Source organism: Neopelma chrysocephalum, unplaced genomic scaffold (genome assembly GCF_003984885.1).
Source record: "Neopelma chrysocephalum unplaced genomic scaffold, ASM398488v2 Primary Assembly neopelma1_93, whole genome shotgun sequence".
NCBI classification, from domain to species: Eukaryota; Metazoa; Chordata; class Aves; order Passeriformes; family Pipridae; genus Neopelma; species Neopelma chrysocephalum.
In genome coordinates this window covers 1238738-1252167 of record NW_020897755.1, presented here as the reverse complement: position 1 = coordinate 1252167, position 13430 = coordinate 1238738, and the positions used below count along the sequence as shown (strand labels likewise).

Genomic DNA, 13430 nt, shown 5'->3' with positions numbered 1-13430 from the left:
CCCTCCCCTCCCCTCCCCTTCTCTTCCCAAACCTTCCCTTCCAATCTTCTCTTCCCAAACCTTCCCTTCCAATCTTCCCTTCCCAAACCTTCCCTTCCCAAACCTCCCCTTCCCAAACCTTCCCTTCTCCCTGCCTGCTCCTGCTGGGTACCATGAGTGCTACTATTCATTTGGAAGACAAATCTCTAACAAATAATGTGGTGTTATAAAAAGTGTCTGTTCTCCCTGGTCACTGCAGTGTGGAGGTGCTGGCAGTGGCTTTGCAGGGTGAAGGTAAAACAGGTTCTGGCTGAAGGTCCCCATGTCTCTCTGCAGGAGCTGTGGAGGATCAGTCCCATGGATCAGTCCCACTGTCCTGGTCCCAGCTAGGTTTGGGAATGTGGATCTACTGTGTTATCCCCTGGGGTTTTGGTGACACAGGGTCCGTGCCATTGCTCAGTGCTCTGTGGTGGTCTGTGGTTTGTGCCTGTCGAGTGAGACTCTCTGTGGTAGTTTTTTTTCGTAAAGTACTTTGGATTTTTTTGTGTTTCACAGGGTGGTGTTTCTCTGGCACCTTTCTAGATTTTTAATAAGATATAATAAACAATATATTCAAATAATAAATACAAACAAATACATTGATGAGGACGAGAGGAAATGGCCTCAAGCTGCGCCAGGGGAGATTTTGGTTGAATATTGGGGAAAATGTCTTCATGGAAAGGATTGCCAGGCATTGGAACAGGCTGCCCAGGGCCATGACGGAGACACCATCCCTTCAGAAAGTGTGTGGATATGGCACCTGGGGACATGGTTTAGTGATGAACACAGTGGTGATGCTGGGTTGATGGTTGGACTCGATGATCTGAGAGGGTTTTTCCAACCTTGATTAGTCTGTGATTCCATGTAATGGATGCACATGGATATTGCTGTGTCAGAAATACTTGTATGCCTCAGCAGCAGTAGGGGCAGTGTGGTGCTAAGATGAAAGGTCTCCCAAAGCAGAAACAGTTGTCTAACATTTTGCTCCATGAAGAAAATTGCAATAATACATGTACGCACCTTATGAAAGCAGTGTCCTTCTTATGAGAGATGCATCTGCTGGAGAAAACCAGCCTCTGCTGCAGCTCCACAGGGACTAGGGAGTGGGCTTGGCTGTGGGCTTTGCCCTGCGCAGCCGCTGATCAAACCCAGGGGGGTACAGGAGTCCTCTGGGCACAGCAGGGCTGGGTTCCTTAGGTGAAACACTCCTTCAGGTGGTTCTGGAGGCCAGAGGCAAGAGAAGGGATGGTCAGAGGGAGGCAGTGGTCTCACGTGTCATGGGTACTTGTGCTGGTGAGCTGCTCTGATCATGTCTCTTAGAATCATGGAATGGTTTGGGTTGGAAGGGACTTTAAGAACCATCTAGTACCGACCCCCTGCCATGGGCACAGACACCTTTCTTTGGTGTCCCTCTTGTCTCTTGCTGTGGTCTCTGTGCTGCATGAGTCAACGCAAGCTCAGCTCTGCTCTGCTCTGAACACTCCCAAATTTAGTGTCTTTGGTCAGGTTTGACCCCGGTGTGCTTATCCCCAGCTGGGGCTGGCAGGATAAAACCAACCACTGAGCACATTGACTGGAGAAGTTTCTCCCTCTGAGTTTGTTGCTGCTCCCAACACAGCCTGGAACCTCTCAGGTTCATTTGGCAAATGGTTTGGAGCGAAGGGAGAAGAGGTGGGATGGCAGAGCCCCAGCTCCTCAGGGCAGAGGTACCTGGGTGTCCAGGTGGCCCCCAGACAGGTTGAGGGGGGCAAGAGCTCCCAAAGAGGAGTCCTGGGGCAGCAGCTCCTGCTGAGTTGGCAGGAGCTGTTGCCATCCAGGAAAGCATAATGGAGCCGAGATGATGAGCAGCATCTCCCAAATCCTGCTGTGACTCTTGCACTCTGTTATCTTTTAACTTTTTACTTTAAAATACACTCTGTTGTCTGTTTCCTTTCAAAAGTTTCCACTCCCTGTAGTCTAAATAAGAATTCTCATCCGCTCTCCTGTTCGAGCCCATGAACTCTCGTCTTCCTGCACGGAGGGACTACTGAGCTGTCAGAGCTCTGAAAAATAAAGACTTTGATTTCCTTTAAGAAACTCACTGTTAGTCAGCTTGACAAAGCCCAGCACAGACGTGCATTCCTTCACCCAGAGCCAAATGGCTGCTGGCAGCTTCTTCTGGCACACTGCAGAGCTTGGAAAATGTATTTCTTCTCCCTGTGTGCTGTGAAGTGCAGCTGTGCCCAGGCACAGGCTTTGGCAGATTTCCTAGGGACAGAACTCACTGGCCATGTTGATCACAGCTGGGTGACCATAACTAGCACCATGTTAAACATGTCAATGTTCTTTAAAGGTGTTTTTCCCACTTTTCCCAATTCCAAGTGGCTGGAATAGAAGAGAAACCAGTTCCATCTTTTCAGAAATTAGGAAGGTCACATCTGCTGACACAAGGCATTATTTCTGTACTGAGTGGTGGGGCACAGAAGGATCTGGTGCTGGTTTCTGTCAGGCCCTTCCATGTCAGAAATCACTAGGCTCTGTTTCAGTGTTCCTTTTGGCTCCCCAGCCAGGGGGCTTGGACACGTGGGGGCAGAGATGAGAGCTCCACTCAGCATTTGAACCCCACTCAGCACGGCCATGCAGTGTAAGAAATGCAGCACAATACTCAGACATGCATTTTTGCTTTTCTAAACCAGCTAGAGGGGGGACATTTTCACTTCTGATCCTGCTTTATTTTCTCTGCACTGTTTGGCCTTGATGAAGTCTATGTCACTTATTTATGCTGATTACTACCTGAAAGCTTTATACCTTCACTTCATCATGGCCGGGCTTTGCGAATGAAGATTTGGGAAGGGCTCTACCCACGTTTGTCACAAGCGCTGGTGGCTAAAAAGGCCAATACGAGACAGCCATGTCCGACTGCAAAAGGCACAACAGAAAGACTCCTTAGATGGTATATTCTGCAAGGCATGACTCTTTCTGTGTTGTCTTTTCTCCTCAAGGGTGATCCTGGTGCTTTCTCAAAGGCATCAGCAGCGTTATAGATGGTCTGTCTCCAGGCCTCCCGATTGGAGGCCAGAGTAGACCAGTTATGGTGATCAATATGACCAAGGCTGAGATGTTGCTTCAGGGAGTCCTTGTATCTTTTCTTCGGGGCTCCTCTCTTGCGGCAGCCAGTGGCAAGTTCACCATAAAGCAGGATCTTAGGGAGGGGGTGGTTGGTCCTTCATCCTGGAGACGTGCCCTGCCCAGCAAAGCTGTGTTCTCACAACATGGCCTCAATACTTGTGATTGCTGCCTGTTCTAGAACAGATGTATTGGTCACATAATCTGACCAGTGGATGTTCAGGATTGTACAGAGGCAGCATTGATGGAAGCGTTCTAGGAGACGCAGGTGGTGGCGGTAGATGACCCATGAGTCAGATCCATATAAGAGAGTAGACAGCACTATGGCTCTGTAAACACTGATCTTGGTACTTTTCTTCAAGTGTTTATTTCACCAAACTCTTTTATGAAGCTTTCCAAAAGCACTATATGCCTTTGCTAACCTGTTGTCCATCTCTCCATCAATCTCACCATCCGAGGAGATGAGGCTGCCTAGGTAATTAAACTGCTGGACTGATTTGAGCTCTGCTCCAATCAAAAAAAGATGCTCTAATTGTAAAGTAAATTAGGCAAAATATATTTCCTGTGCCTTTCTTTAGTGCATGTGTTGGAGAGCACGTCGTGGCTCTCCTGCTCTGCTGCTTCCCGGTTAGTCACTTTCCCCTGTTTGTGCAGGGCTTTCCCACAGCCGCTGCAAACACAGAAACATTTTAGTAAGAGGAAAACTGGAAGGGAATTCGGTGGCAGGACTTGAAATGCCATTCTATTCTATTATTTTCTTCTTTTTTTCCCCTGCTTTTATAATTTAGATCTTTACTTCCTGCTGTGGTGGTGCCTGAGCACTGCACCGTGGGGGTGCCTGGGCACCCCCTCTGCTGGGGGTGGTGTGCTGAAAAAAAACATATTTTCAATGCTCACGGCTTTTATTAGTCAAACAGATTGCATGTAATTCTGAAGAGCCTCAAATGTGAATAGAATGTGTGCAAATCTTTGCTTGTCCCCCACTGTGATGGTCAGTTGTGTCGTAGTCCTACCGTGCCTGTCATTCCCGCCAAGAGCATGGTGCTCCACCCATCCCTGCCTTGCCTGGACAGGGGACTTTGCAGTGGGTAACTGTGAGCTTGTAACCCTGACTAGTTCTCATTTTGAGCATCACAAAGCTCAGTTGTGCCAGTTTTATGCAAGTTTTAAAGTAGAACATGATCGTTTGGTCAGTTGTTTCCTACGCATCGTTCCCTGTTACTGAGTGCAACTGTTGGGCTCCCAGTAGCTGTTCCATGTTTGAACTACTCAGGACAGCAGCAGGATGTTTCCAGTGTGAAGTTTATGTACATAAGACTTTTCTCCTTTTTTTAATTTTGATTTCTGAACATTGACTTGAGGGTGTTGTCAGTGTCTATAGGTTGCAGCTACAGCAAGAACCACAGAGATGGGCACTTTATGGATGTGCAAACACAGAATCACAGACGGGTTTGGCTGGGAAGGGACCTTAAAGACCATCTAGTTCTATCCCCTACCGTGGGCAGGGACACCTTCCACTAGGCCAGGTTGCTCCAAGACCCGTCCTTGGACACTTCAGGGGTGGGGCAGCCACAGCTTCTTTGGACAACCTGTGCCAGGGCCTCGCCACCCTCATAGGGAAAAATTTCTTCCTAATACCCAATCTAAATCTCCCCTTTTTCAGCTTAAAGCCATTCCCCCTTGTCCTGTCACTCCAGGCCCTTGTCCAAAGTCCCCCTCCAGCTCTCTTGGAGCCCCTTTAGGCCCTGGAAGGGGCTCTCAAGTCTCCCTGGAGCCTTCTCTTCTCCAGGTGAACACCCCCAGCTCTCCCAGCCTGCTCCAGAGGTTTAACTGCAATTGTTTAGACATTGGTGCAAATCAAACCCCACAGTGTTTCCTTAAGCCTCGGATCATCAAGCTCAAGAACTGCCCTATGTGTGTGAGCCTGTTTCTGTTCCTCTGCAATCTTCACAGAGCACCTGGAGTCTCTGTGGCACCCACTGAGTCCTGATGGTTCCCGTTGCTCGCTCTCCTCGCCCCTCCCCTGCCTCCCCCGACACAGTGACAGCTCTGCTCTTCTCTCCCGCAGTGAGGCCGTCTGGGAGAGCATGGCTCGCATGTGTGTGAGGACTCAGAGGCTCGACGTTGCCAAAATCTGCCTGGGGCACATGGGCCACGCCAGAGGAGCCAAGGCACTGCGGGAGGCTGAGCAGGAGCCGGAGCCCGAGGCCAGGGTGGCCATGCTGGCCATCCAGCTGGGAATGCTGGTAAATCCCAAGCTGGGCAGGGTTTATATCAGAGTTCTGCTCTCATGTGAAAAACTACTGAATGAAAGAAACTGCTTACTGAAGGAGACATCTTTTAAGGATGGTTTATGTGTGAAGCATTTAACAGAAAACCTGTTTTCTTGAGGCATAAATCTCTTCAAAGCTTAATCATTCTAGTTTTGAATGCATTAAAAAGGGATGTGTTTTATTGTAGCTAAAATGTTTCAACAAACACATTTTGAGGTCTGATATGAGAAACGCGAGTTACATTTGGACATGTTTATTGTAGAGTGGAAGGCTAGAGCTGTGTGCTGCCACAGAGCGAGGGCTGGCCCGAGGTGTTGAGGGAGTTTAGGCAAAACAGATGTTTCTGTTGGGGCTGGAGAGCTCTGGTCAGTCACATTCACTGTCTGTGCTGTCCCAGGGATGCCTGGTCACCCAGATTTCCATCCTGGCTTCTCCCATTGTGTGAGCAAGAACTTGGCTGGATCCCACCCAGCCAGAGGTCATGGTCAGGCTGCTCCCCAGAGTTTGGTGTATGGGACAACTGTCCCTCATTCCTCCAACTGGAGCCCAGCCTGGCAGCAAATGCCCCAAAGTGGACCTTGCCCTTCCCATGTGTCTGTGTCTGAGCCCACCCTCCTTGACTGCCAAGAGAATGGAGATCTAAGCTGGGTTTGAGACCAGCATTGTCATGTGGATTGAAAATTGAGTGGTGCTGTTGAGTTAGAGGTGTGTGTATTCCACTCATTCACATCTTCATCAATGATCCGTAATAAAAACACAGATTTCTAGTTTGGGAACCATAAGACATCCAGGCATCTCATCTGTAGGAGGGAAAAACTGGGAAAGAATTGATGAAATACCCCACAGTCTATAGGAAATAATGATAAAAAATGGCAAAGTGCTATGACAGCAAAAATCTGTTTGGGGCTGCGTTTGAGGAGACACCACATCCTGAGGCCTAGGTTTGGTAACTCCTGTCTGTGTATTCAGGGCAGCTACAGCTGGAATGTGATATCCACCCTTAAGTATCTCATTAGCAGAAAAAAAATGTTGATGAACTGGAAGAAGCTCAGAGAAAACCAGTGCAAATTGTTCAGCTCTTGGAAAGGTTTCACAGGCAAGGAAATCTTTAAGATGGCCCAATAGTTAGAATTTGGTTTGAAAAGCTGTTTAGCAGTCTACAACTATTTGAAGATCATAAATGCTGGAGAGATAGAGAGTAACTATTCTGAGTTAAAAATGAGAAAAAAAGGAAAATTCAAACTAAATGTTTGGCAAAGCTTCCTGGCAGAGAAAGCCACGAGGCTGAAAAGTGTCAGTGCTTCTTCACTTGGATATTTAGATCTGTTGGGAGAGGTGGAGGGGAACTGCAGCAAAAGAAATGCAGTTCCACTGCTTTTTTCCATCTCGTACAGAATTCTAGGGCAGGCATCTTCATTTTCCACTTTCTATGCTTTTATGAATTTGAAACAATAAGAGACAGAAACTATTTTTCTGTCTTGGACAGATAATCTCAATTTACTAAATATAGTGTTCAGCTGGACAGCAGTTGGGTGGAGCAGGAAAATGCTCCTTCCACAGGAGTGAGCACCTCTCAGAGTGTAAAAATAATAGTTCCAAATTTGCTCGCCCTTGCGTCAGCATCAGCAAAGCCCTCCTGTTCTAATTCTGTCATAAACTGATGGCATTTATTCCAAGGAATGGAGCTCAGTTGTCCACGAACAGCGTTGCTGCCTCTCAGACCTGCTGGGAGGTCACAGGGGTTCTCTTGGCTCGTAGCACATGAATTCCAAAATCCCAATTGCCAGGACCTTCTCCCAGGCCTCACCCTGGATGGGCAGCATGGTTGTACCCCCCCAGCATATCTCCCTTGTCTGGTGGTCCACACTCCCGATGGTGGCGTTTAATCATCCATGTCTTGCTCCTGTCACCCCCTAGTTGATCCCGTACAATAAATGCAGGATCTGAGTGCTTTCCTTATTTTTACATAAACATCCTGTTTCCCAGTAATGTTCTATTCCAGGCTACGTATATGTAGTTGCTGAGCCCCCTGCCTGAGCGGCTGTTGCTCCGATGGCACTGCAGTGCCCTGCACGGGTGACGTGCTCCGCGGTGCCCGTGGGACCCCTGCGAGGCGCGGGCGCGGCTGACGGGGTTTCGGGTGTTCCCCCCACAGGAGGATGCAGAGCGACTGTACAAGGCCTGCGGACGGTTCGACCTCCTGAACAAGTTCTACCAGGCCTCCAACCAGTGGCAGAAGGCCCTGGAAACGGCCGAGGCCCAGGACCGGGTCCACCTGCGCACCACCCACTGCAACTACGCAAAGCACCTGGAGGCAGCCGGGGAGCAGAGCCTGGCGCTCACCCAGTAAGCACTGGCCTGGGGCACTGGGAGCCGCCTTCTCCTGTGCAGGCAGGCAAAGGGGGACGTCTGATGGTGATAATTAATTAAAGGCTTTTCCTGTTTCTGGTGCTTTCACAGATTGAAAGCATTCCCAGTGAAACTTCACAGTACCTTCCCAGGCGAATAACGTGTAGTGTCAGAAAGGTCAAGAGTCTGTCAGGGCCAGGAGCTGAACCCTACTCATATCCACTCCTGTGCTTGTTGCTGGAAGACCACTTCCCTCTTTTCCTTCCTTTTCCATGACAAAACCACTTGTTTACTTTTCCTGAGAGTCCCAGACACAACTGCTGGAGCAGAATTTAGTTTGCCTTGGTTGCTTCTGGCATCTCGTCCTCTCCTGTGACCGCTGAGTCCATGAGAAGCCAGGGGAGGGGATTTTTAATGTCTTAGATTTGCTGTCTGAAATCTTGCTTTTATGTGAGTTTTACCATATGAAGTCTCCATAATAATACTAATACTAATGATGATAACGATGATGATGACAGTAATAATAATACAATAATGTCACTGCTGTTCAGAGTCAAAGCAGAGCTCTGCTGTGCTCAGGCAGACCCACTGGGGGCCATGGCAGGCAGGGGGGTGAGGAGAGGTGGGTGCTGGGCTAAGGCCAGTGGCAGAGGCTGATGTTGCAGTGGGTGGCAGAAGGATGAGGCACAATGTGGAGCCCAGGGCTCTTGTGACCTGTTCAGCCAGATGTGCTTGGTGTTTAGGGAACTTTCTGGAATATTTCTTTGGGCCAGCACTGGCACTTTTGAAGTATTTACTGCCCTGTGGTCACAGATCACACCTCCCTCATTCCAGTACCATTGAACTTTTAATTTTTGATGATGCTGGTGGACTGCAACTGGACTTACAGTGAACTTATACAACTGAAGCAGTCGTTGCCAGTGTTGTCAGTGGATGGCTGGCAAACAAAAATGGATGTTTTCCATAGGAAGTGAGCTAGTAAAGGATGTTGTCATTTCACATCTAATATGTTCTTCTTCTCCACAGCTATGAGAAGTCAGACACACACAGATTCGAGGTGCCCCGAATGCTCTCTGAAGACTTACAAGCCCTGGAGAACTACGTCAACAAGATGAAAGACAAGTCAGTGCTAGCTCATTCCTTCTCCGGCATGGGGCTGTCAGGTCTGAAATACAACTCATGATGAAAGCAGGGATGGAGGAGTGTGACTCCTCTCAGCCACATTCAACCCCTGCCTCATCCATGTTATGATCCTCCCACAGCTTTTCAGGATTATCTTGCTTAAGAACTGCCACACTGGTTCTCCAGGCTGACCTCCCGTATAGCGCAGACCTTGCAGTGTCACCCTTGGGTTGAGGTGAAGCCTGTGTTCTAAAAAACTCGTCTAGTCTGTATTCAAGCTCTCCAGGAGTGAAAAATGCAGCCTCTTGTTACTGCAGTCAATACCGTTGCTTTTCCAGGAGCTTGTGGAAGTGGTGGGCGCAGTACCTGGAGAGCCAGTCAGACCTGGAATCCGCGCTGCAATACTATGCACTGGCTCAGGATTACTTTTCCCTCGTCCGTGTCCACTGCTTTCAGGGCAACATTCAGAAGGTGAGGCAGCCTGCTCCCACCTGCTCCCAGAGCTCTCATTCCTGGGATGGGCACAGGCACCAAGTAAAGCCATGTGATGCCCTTTGCAGGCCGCTGAAATTGCAAACAAGACGGGGAACTGGGCGGCCTCCTACCACCTGGCCCGGCAGTACGAGAGCCAGGAGGACATCAAACAGGCCGTGCACTTCTACACCCGGGCCCAGGCCTTCAACAATGCCATCCGCCTCTGTAAGGTATGGGGAGAGGGACAGCTGGCCCCAAAACCAGCACACAGGGAAGGCAGAACGAGATGTTTGTGCCCATTCTCTCCCGTGAGACACTGCTTGCTCATGGACAGCCCACGGTGAAGGTGCTCCTGGTTTCTGCTGCCATCTTCTACCAAAGGTGGATCAATGCAGCTTTGGTGGTTTGGGACAGTATTTTGTTGTACAGCTCATCAGAAACTGCCTGAAAGAAATTACCGTAATTGAAGCTCAGAGTCACTGGGGTTGTAGAGGTTTTTACACAGAAGGGGGTGATGGTTTTATACTGTGTGACAGTACAAAGCCACCGCCTTGCCAGAAGTCAGAATTACAAAACTTGTGTCTGCACACCCCGAGCCAAACCTTTGCTTTTGAACAGGCAAACAATTTAGATGATCAGCTGATGAACCTGGCTCTCCTGAGCTCGCCAGAAGACATGATAGAGGCAGCCTGCTATTATGAGGAAAAGGGGGAGCAGATGGACAGAGCTGTCATGTTATACCACAAGGTAAATGTTTTTTTAGTAAAAACTCTCAAACCCTAAACAAAGCAGTTCCTACAGCAGAGGAATGTTAAATCAACTGTAGTTCTTACTATATCCTGATGATTAGTCATTTCTTTGTGGTGGGTAATGCTTTATTAACCCATTCCAGGGCATCCTGTGAACTGGCTCTGTAGTACTTTAGTCTTTGAAGCCTCATTCCTAATTTTGCAGGCAGGACACTTCTCCAAAGCCCTGGAGCTGGCCTTTGCCACGCAGCAGTTCGGGGCCCTGCAGCTCATTGCTGAGGACCTGGATGAGAAGTCAGACCCGGCCCTGCTCGCCCGCTGCTCCAGGTTCTTCGTGGAACACGCTCAGTATGAGAAGGCAATGGAGCTGCTGCTCACGGCCAAGAAGGTGAGCTGAGCCCTCTAGTCCCCCCTGCACAGGTAGAGGAGGTGTGTACCTGCACACAGACATTTATCTGTGCAGGTAAACAGATACACAGAGACACTTGCAGGGTTTAAAGTTTCCTCTCAAGCCAAGGACTCAGCACCTTGCCAGAGTGCTGGGTACCAGACCCATCCTGTGCCCACTCCTCTGGCTGCCTTTCTGCCATGTTCTGCAAGGGCACAGTAGCCCTTTTCTGGGCTAAAAGCTCTTGTATAACCTAGTCAGAATTTGTTCCAATAGGGGAAGTACCAAAATATTTCACAAAGTCTTTCAGTTTATTTGTACTTGCTGAAAACTTTAATGTTATCAATCATGCCTAACAAATCTGACTTATATGACCGAAAATCTCATGTTCAGAGTCCAAATGACTGAATCTTCAGTGGCAGCCTCGTGTCCACTGAGAGAACAGGGGAGAACCAGTGGCGTCATGGAAGAACAAACGTTCTTAGCAAACAAAATGGGACAGTGTGTGCCTGAACAAGGGCTGATGTCGGGGCATGTAACTACACCCGTGTTCCAGAGCATCCTCAGCTGCTTGTGTGTGCAGCTGGTTTCTGTAGGTTACACCACAAGCAACGTGAGGTATCACAGTAGTGTTTGCAACATCTCATTGCTCCCTTGCTCCCACCAGTACCACGAAGCTCTGCAGCTTTGCCTGGAGCAGAACGTGACCATCACCGAGGAGCTGGCTGAGAAGATGACGGTCTCCAAGGACTCCCAGGACCTCCCTGAGGAGTCCCGGAGGGAGCTGCTGGAGCAAATTGCTGACTGCTGCATGAGACAAGGCAACTATCACATGGCCACCAAGAAATACACACAAGCAGGAAATAAGTTAAAGGTCAGCCTGGATGGCCTCAAAACCAGGGTGTTTTGAAAAGTAAACCTTGGAGTAGACTTCTACAGTAACTACAGACAAAGCTTCTGAGCCATCTTGGCTGGTGTTTTTGCATTCACAATATTTTCCCTCTCTCCCCCGTGCCCCCTTTTCCATTGCCAGGCTATGAGGGCACTGCTGAAATCTGGGGATACCGAGAAAATTGTCTTCTTTGCGGGAGTTTCCAGACAGAGAGAGATTTACATCATGGCAGCCAACTACCTGCAGTCGCTGGATTGGCGCAAGGACGCAAAGATTATTGCGAACATCATCAGCTTCTACACCAAAGCAAGGGCCCTTGACCTCCTGGCAGGTTTCTATGATGCATGTGCTCAGGTACTGCCCCTTCTGTGACTGCTGAACGTTTGGTTTGGTAGCTCTGGAGCAAGACCTTCATCTCCTTTCTCCTCTTGCAGGTAGAGATTGATGAGTATCAGAGCTATGAGAAAGCCCACAGAGCGCTGGCAGAAGCCTACAAGTGCCTTTCCAAGGCAAAGGCCAGAAGCCCTGTGGAACAGGAAAGCAAACTTGCCCACCTGCAGAGTAGGATGACCCTGATGAAGCGGTTCATCCACGCTCAGAGGTGAGCTGCAGCACACAGAGCATGGAAACTAAGTGACAGAAATATCCTACCAGAACAGAAGTTGTACCAGCACCTGCAGTTAAATAAATAATTTGCAGCCTCACTTCTAAAAGCTGCTGGGACACTTTTCTAGCAGGGAAACCATGAAGTGATTATTAAAAGTGCTGTTGACATTAAAGGTGGAAAGGTAGCCTGAAAGAGAAGGAAGTGTCTGGAGCAAGGGAGGTGTAGCCAGAAAGGTGATTATCACAGAATGGTTTGGGTTGGAAGAGACTTAAAGACGATCTTGTTCCACCCCCTGCCATTGGTAGGGACACCTTCCCTTATCCTGGCTCCAAGCCCCATCCAACTTAGCCTTGGACACTTCCAGGGATGGGGCAGCCACAGCTTCTCTGGGCAACTGTGCCAGGGCCTCCCACCCTCACAGCCAGGAATTTCTTCCTAATACCCAACCTACATCTACCCTTCTTCAGCTTAAGGCCATTCCCCTTTGTCCTGTCCCTCCACCCCTTGTCCAAAGTGCCTCTCCAGCTCTCCTGGAGCCCCTTTAGGCCCTGGAAGGGGCTCTCAGGTCTCCCTGGAGCCTCCTCTTCTCTAGCTGAACACCCCCAGCTGTCCCAGCCTGGCTCCAGAGCAGAGGGGCTGCAGCCCTTGGAGTATCTCTGTGGCCTCCTCTGGACTCTCTCCAGCAGTTCCATGTCCTTGTGCTGTTGTTCCCCATACCTGGAGGCAGCTCTGCAGGGGAGTCTCACCTGAGGGGGTAGAATCCCCCCCTCCCCTGCTGCCCACCCTGGGGGATCTGCCCAGGACATGGGGGAATTCTGGGTTTTGTTTGGCTTTCTGTCATGAAACATAATTCAGCAAAACCTCTTCCCTGTCCTTGACCTGACAAGCTGAACACTCCCTGGGCTGTGACAGTTGCCTTTTGCCCTTTCCTAGAGTTTACCCTGAGGACCCCAAGGAAGCAGTCAGGCAGTGTGAACTGCTCCTGGCTGAGCAGGACTTTGACGACGCCCTCCGGCACGGCGATGTTCTGGGATTTCTGCTTCAGCATTATGCACAAGTAGAGGAATTCCACACGGTGAGTGAAGCCTTAATTCTTCCAACCTACAGAGCCCATACTGCACACCTGTGCAGCCTGGTGGAGCGTGGCTCTCAGAGGAAGGCATTCCACAGCAGGAGCTGAACTGCACAGCAGGGTGGGGCACAGCTCAGGAACTACATCTGTATTTTTCACTTTGTGGGATGTGAAGAGAAAAAGAAAGCTCCCAGGACACAGAGCATAAATGGTGGTGGATTCTTAAGCATTCCCAGTTATAAGAACCAAGGGTCTGTCTGGGTGAGTGGCTCAGCAATCACACCACGCTGTGTTTGCCACCTGGCCAGAGAAGAAAGCAAACTGTAAAATTGCAGTTATTTGAGGAAATGGTGAATCACTCCTTCAGGGCAGATGTGCCAC

The 13430-nt window shown here is 49.4% G+C and overlaps 1 protein-coding gene across 3 annotated transcripts in view; it reads left to right on the top strand.

The window, feature by feature from the left end:
* The window catches only part of IFT140 (intraflagellar transport 140), an 80875-nt gene that overhangs the window by 66830 nt on the left and 615 nt on the right, over window positions 1–13430 (top strand). For all 3 annotated transcript variants that reach the window (XM_027693744.1, XM_027693742.1, XM_027693743.1), the window contains exons 19-29: window positions 5192–5369; window positions 7552–7742; window positions 8772–8867; window positions 9206–9338; window positions 9428–9571; window positions 9960–10088; window positions 10296–10478; window positions 11146–11352; window positions 11512–11724; window positions 11805–11971; window positions 12911–13052. In XM_027693744.1, coding sequence (XP_027549545.1) covers window positions 5192–5369; window positions 7552–7742; window positions 8772–8867; window positions 9206–9338; window positions 9428–9571; window positions 9960–10088; window positions 10296–10478; window positions 11146–11352; window positions 11512–11724; window positions 11805–11971; window positions 12911–13052 — 1783 coding nt within the window. The remainder of the gene's footprint in view (window positions 1–5191; window positions 5370–7551; window positions 7743–8771; window positions 8868–9205; window positions 9339–9427; window positions 9572–9959; window positions 10089–10295; window positions 10479–11145; window positions 11353–11511; window positions 11725–11804; window positions 11972–12910; window positions 13053–13430) is intronic.